The sequence below is a fragment of the Zingiber officinale genome, chromosome 5B, assembly GCF_018446385.1.
Source record: "Zingiber officinale cultivar Zhangliang chromosome 5B, Zo_v1.1, whole genome shotgun sequence".
Taxonomy (NCBI): Eukaryota; Viridiplantae; Streptophyta; class Magnoliopsida; order Zingiberales; family Zingiberaceae; genus Zingiber; species Zingiber officinale.
In genome coordinates this window covers 50,552,652-50,558,949 of record NC_055995.1, presented here as the reverse complement: position 1 = coordinate 50,558,949, position 6,298 = coordinate 50,552,652, and the positions used below count along the sequence as shown (strand labels likewise).

The 6,298-nt window shown below is 54.8% G+C and overlaps 1 protein-coding gene across 1 annotated transcript; it reads right to left on the bottom strand.

Moving 5' to 3' along the window:
• Positions 1 to 466: 466 nt before the first annotated feature.
• Positions 467 to 5,551, bottom strand: LOC121986636 (formin-like protein 6). Its single transcript, XM_042540590.1, has 4 exons — positions 5,543 to 5,551; positions 4,871 to 5,463; positions 4,598 to 4,673; positions 467 to 1,018 (listed from the first exon to the last, which is right to left on the bottom strand). Exons 1-4 carry the CDS (start codon positions 5,549 to 5,551, stop codon positions 467 to 469), a joined length of 1,230 nt encoding a protein of 409 aa, XP_042396524.1.
• Positions 5,552 to 6,298: the final 747 nt, after the last annotated feature.

Here is a 6,298-nt window from a genome sequence, read left to right as displayed (position 1 = left end):
TCGGGTTGCCTCGGTCTCTGGTACCTCGGTGCTCGAGGCAGTCCCACAAATATATGAGCAGTCGAATGATAACGGCACAATGAAATAAGTATGAGATGAGTACAATGACGTACCCTGGACCCGGGGGGTGCCCTCGGATGAATGAATGAGCTAGTTGTGGTGCTGATCAGGTCGTCGCGGCCGTGAAGACTGGATTGACGTCCACCAGATGAGTAACTGGCTCTTGTGCCTCAAAGCCGGGCGCGCTATGGATCCGTATGGTAATGCGCGGCCTAAGTATAACGTCAACTCGCAGGTCGGAATGGGGGCACGAAGGCCGGAATGCAATAGCGGCGCAGGCCGAATACTCCATCGGCTCGCCAAAGTAGACAAATAATGTGAAACCTGAGCATGCGGACGACGGCTGCCCAGAGGGTGACGGTGGTGGTCGCCGGGGGGCGGCGCCCTCTGGGGGCAGTGCTGGCCGCTAGGGACGGCTGAGATGGTAGCCGGAGGTGGCGCTGGCCGCTGGAGGCAATGCTGGTCGCTGGGGACGACGGAGATGGTCGCCGGAGGTGGCGCTGGCCGCTGGAGGCAGCGCTGGCCGCTGGGGATGGTGGAGATGGCCGCCGGAGATGGCGCTGACTACTTGAGGCAACACTGGCCGCTGGGGACGGCGGAGAAAGCCGCCGGGGACGGCGGAGACGGCCGCCGGAGGTGGCGCTGATCGCTGGAGGCAGTGCTGGCCGCTGGGGACGGCGGAGATGGCCGCCGGAGGTGGCACTGGCCACTGGAGATAGCGTTGACCACTGGGGACACCGGAGACGGCCGCCGAAGGTGGCGCTGGGCGCTGGAGGTGAGTGGGAGAAAACCCTCCCTTGGCTGGCGGCAGAAACAAGCCCGAAGCCCCTCTCTTCCTGTTGGCAGTGATGAGGTGCAGGCCAGAGGGAAGGAGGGAGAGAAGAGGCGCGGTCGGCGGTCGGCGGCCGGCGTCGAAGCAGCCAAGGAGCACCGCGTCAGGGGGCTGGCGGCGGTGAAACTAGCGCACCCCAAAAATCCTCCCCGTGTTGGTGAACAGTGCACCCTTTTACAACAAAACCTACTCACGCCCAAAAGACCAAACTACCCTTTCTCTTCTCCTTATTCCTTCTCTACCCCCAAGCACTATCCGTATCATAAACCTCCCCTTCAAGTCTAGTCGAAGGAGGCGCGAGTCCGACTGACTAGACTAAGCCCAAAGCAGAATCGCTACCGAACGCAAAATCGGATCACTGGGCTCCTCTTGTCGTCAAATGAATAGCTGTGGCGATACCAGCAAGTGACTCAAGTAGTATCATGCGAGTGACGAGAAAGGGCGCGGCCCTAGCAATGGGGATAAGGCACCAGAGGTACAAAGACGGGCGATCGAGCGTGCGATCGCGAATATCCAGATCAGACAACCCGAGAGACAGTAGCAAGGCCGAGCGAACTACGATAAATAACACCAAGTCAAATGACTGATGCCGACCGAGCGAATGATGCCGAGTAGACCGAGCGGACAAGCGATGCTGAGGGTGCGACCGTGGAAATGCAAAATGTGAAATAAAAAGATGGGCGTCTCTATGAGCGTTGATCGTGCGACCTCGTTCAAACGTGTGGTCGAATGGGTGGCCGAGCGATATTGATCGGACCGCTATGAGAGTATTGACCGAACAGCACCAAGGATAGTCAACGGGCGATCATAAAATGTTGGCCCGACAATCGAGTAAAGCTGAGTGGCTGATGCTGAATGGGCGCATCACATGCGAACTGAACTGGAGTGTAGCCCGTGAGTCAAAGACGCATGGACGCGAAAGTCGTGAGCTGAACGAACACAAAGCCTATGAGATATTATGGCCTGAAACCAGTGGAGATACTCTCGTTCGCGACCATTGGAGATAGTTAGACCCCGAACGGGGGAGATAAGCTGCTCTGATATGCTCCGCGATCTCGAACGGGGGAAATAGATGCTCTTATAAGCTGGTCTGTGACCAGTGTGAAGCGCTCGACCTCGAATGGGGGAGATGAGATATTTGATAAGCTGGTCCGAGGCCAGTAACGACTGCTCGACTCCGAACGGGGGAGATGAAATAACTGAAGCTGGCCCGAGACCAGTAATAATCGCTCGATCCCGAATGGGTGATATAAAATATCTGATAAGCTCGACCCTGAATGGAGGAGAAATATACCCGATGAACTAGTTTGAGGCCCGTGATGAACGCTCGATCTCGAACGGAGGAGATAGATGTCACTCGACCCCGAACGAGGGAGATAGAATATCCGAAGTTGGTCCGAGACCAGTGAAGATCACTCAACCCCGAACGAGGGAGATAGATGCTCGTGAAGACTGCTCGACCCCGAACGGGGGAGATAGAATATCCGATAAGTTGGTCCGCGACCAGTGACGACCACTCAACCCCGAATGGGGGAGATAGATGCTCGTGAAGACTGCTTGACCCCAAACGAGGGAGGTAGAATATCCGATAAGCAGGTCCGCGGCCAGTGACGACCACTCAACCCCGAACGGGGGAGATAGATGCTCGTGAAGACTGCTCAACCCCGAACGGGGGAGGAAGAATATCCGATAAGCTGGTCCGCAACCAGTGACGACCACTCAACCCCGAATGGGGGAGATAGATGCTCGTGAAAACTGCTCGATTCCGAATGAGGGAGATAGAATATCCTATAAGCTGGTCCGCGACCAGTGACGACCACACAACCCCGAACAGGGGAGATAGATGCTCGTGAAGATTGCTCGACCCCGAACGGGGAAGATTGAATATCCGATGAACTAGTCCATGAAGTGGTCTTCAAGCCGGAGTTTTTATAGTCGCCGGTTCGACTCTGGAGTTTAACGTTGCCGCTCGACGGTCTTCAAGCCGGGGTTTTTATAGTCGCCGGTTCGACTCTGGGATTTAACGTTGCCACTCGACGGTCTTCAGGCCGGGGTTTTTAAAGTCGACGGTTCATCTCTAGGATATAACGTCGCCGCTCGACGGTCTTCAGGCCGAGGTTTTTATAGTCGCCGCTCGACGGTCTTCAGGCCGAGGTTTTTATTGTCGCTGGTTCGACTCTGGGATTTAACGTCACCGCTCGATGGTCTTCAGGATGGGTTTTATAGTCACCAGTTTGACTCTGGGATTTAACGTCGCCGCTCGACGGTCTTCAAGCTGGGGTTTTTATATTCGCTGGTTCGACTCTGGGATTTAACATCGCCGCTCGACGGCCTTCAGGCCGGGGTTTTTATAGTCGCCGGTTCGACTCAGGGATTTAACGTCGCCGCTCGACGGTCTTCAGGCCGGGGTTTTTATAGTCGCCGGTTCGACTCTGGGATTTAACGTCGCCACTCGACGGTCTCCAGCCCGGGGTTTTTATAGTCGCCGGTTTGACTCTGGGATTTAACGTCGCCGCTCGACGGTCTTCAGGCTGTGGTTTTTATAGTCGCCGGTTCGACTTTGCGATTTAACGTCGCCGCTCGACGGTCTTCAGACCGGGGTTTTTATAGTCGCCGGTTCGACTTTGGGATTTAATGTCGCCGCTCGACGGTCTTCAAGCATAGCTCACACCCGCCCGATCGGCACGGGGTCTTCGGCATCGAGCCTGTGGCTCGGATATAATACACACCCGGTCGATCGGCTCGGGGGCCTTTGGCATCGAGCCCGTGGCTCGGATGTGATGGAAACCTGGCCGATCGGCACGGGAATCCTCGCTCGAGAAACTATGATAAACTCTATGACCGAAAGAGAATATAACTGAAAAACTAACCTGTCGACCAGTAGAGGATCTTACTCAATTTCTCGACTCCCGAATACCCGTGGAGTGAGGAGGATACAATATACTCGTCGAAACCCATAATGTCACCCGGCCGATCGACACGGGGTATTCGGCATCGAGCCCTTGGCTCGGATAATGTACGCCCGGCCGATCAGCACGGGGTCTTCGGCATCGAACCATTGGCTCGGATAATGTACGCCCGGCCGATCAGCATGGGGTCTTCGGCATCAAGCCATTGGCTCGGATAATATATGCCGGGCCGATCAGCACGGGGTCTTCGACATCGAGCCCTTGGCTCGGATATGATGGAAACCCGGACGATCGGCACGAGAGTCCCCGCTCAAGAAATTATGATAAATTCTATGACCGAAAGAGAATATAACTGGAAAACTGACCTACCGACTAGCAGAGGATCTGACTCAATTGCTCGACTCCCGAACACCCGAGGAATGAGGAGGATATGATATACTCGTCGAAACCCATCAAGGCCATGAGGATGGCGAAACGTTCTGGGTCGTCCATCTTTACGTTCCAGACCAGGTCCGTTTCCACAGACGGTGCCAATTTGATCTTGTCGGGAAGCTGAGTAGACGAACCTGCCGGAATGACGTGGCTGGAAGGTTGACCGCATCCCCATGACCCGGTGGCGACCTGTCTTCTGCATTGACCTAGTCGATTGAAGTCCTCTGGTCAACAATCCCTGCAGCCATCGACCAGGTTGCCCCTCTCTCTGGTACCTCGGTGCTCGAGGCAGCCCCACAAATATATGAGCAGTCGAATGATAACGACACAATGAAATATGTATGAGATGAGTACAATGACGTACCTTGGCCCCGAGGGGCGCCCTCGGATGGATGGATGAGCTGGTTGTGGCGCTGATCAGGTCGTCGCGGCCGTGAAGACTGGATAGACATCTGCCAGATGAGTAACTGACTCTTGTGGCTCAAAGCCGGGCGCGCTATGGATCCGTATGGTAATGTGCGGCCTAACTATAACGCCGACTCGCAGGTCGGAATGGGGGCACGAAGGTCGGAATGCAATAGCGGCGCGCAGGCCGAATACTCCATCGGCTCGCTAAAGTAGACAAATAATGTGAAACCTGAGCATGCGGACGACGGCTGCCCAGAGGGTGACGGTGGTGGTCATCGGGGGGCGGCGCCCGCTGGGGGCAGTGCTGCCCGCTGGGGACGGCTGAGATGGCCGCCGGAGGTGGCGCTGGACGCTGGAGGCAACGCTGGCCGCTGGGGACGGCGGAGATGGCAGCCGGAGGTGGCGCTGGCCGCTGGGGACGGCGGAGATGGCCGCCGGAGGTGGCGAAGATGGCCGCCGGAGGTGGCGCTGGCCGCTAGAGACAGCGCTGGCCACTGGGGACGGCGGAGACGGCCGCAGGAGGTGTTGCTGGCCGCAGGAGATAGCGCTGGCCGCTGGGAACGGCGGAGACGGCCGCTGGAGGTGGCGCTGGCCGTTGGAGGTGAGAGGGAGAAAACCCTCCCTTGGCTGGTGGCAGAAACAAGCCCGAAGCCCCTCTCTTCCTGTTGGCAGCGATGAGGTGCAGGTCGGAGGGAAGGAGGGAGAGAAGAGGCGCGACCGGCGGCCGGTGTCGAAGCAGCCAAGGAGCCCCGCGTCAGGGGGCTGGCGGCGGTTAAACCAGCGCACCCCAAAAATCCTCCCCGTGCTGGTGAACAGTGCACCCTTTTACAACAAAACCTACTCACGCCCAAAAGACCAAACTGCTCTTCCTCTTTCTCAATCCTTCTCTGCCCCCAAGCACTATCCGCATCAGGCAGAATTTTTAAGAGAAAATGAAAGAGTAGAAGTTTGAGAGTAAGGAAAACAAGAAAGGGATTGTTGAAGACAATTTACTTCGATTCGCACAAGCAGTTTTTTTTTTTGCGCTTTCTTCTTCTTCTCTTTTTTTTTTTGTCTTTTCGTTGCGTGCTCTTTTTTTTCATGATTTTTTTTTTCTTTTTGCTTTTTGCTAAACAACAAGTAAAGATAGATTTGCACTTGACTTTGAACCAAAGCTCTGACACCAGATGATACGAACCCCACCAATAAATGTGATGGAACCTGAAACAAAGGTGGATAGAACCCCAAGAACTAAACGACAAGAGTGTGAGCCTTGACCCGTAACTAAGAATTGGCACGAACCAAGCCTACGAAGGAAAGAAACGCCACACCTAGGGGTTATAAGTTTCGATGGGTTGAACGCCACAAGAGTAGACTCAATAAGTTCAGTAAGTTCTTTCAAGAACTAAGAGAGCACACAGTCTCACCAAAAACTAAGTTGCCTCATACTAAGATGTCCCTCCCTTATATATGGGAGTGAACAAGGAAAAATACAAGATAAGTACATGCACAATTAGAGTCCCAATGTTGCATGCCTCATGCAAGCTATCTACAAACCCAAAACAAAATAAATGCATGCACAATTAGAGTCCCAAGTCGCATGCTTCATTAAACAATCTAAAATACTTAAGTCTTCATGCATGAACGAGTTCCCATGCTTCACATGCTTATTAACGTT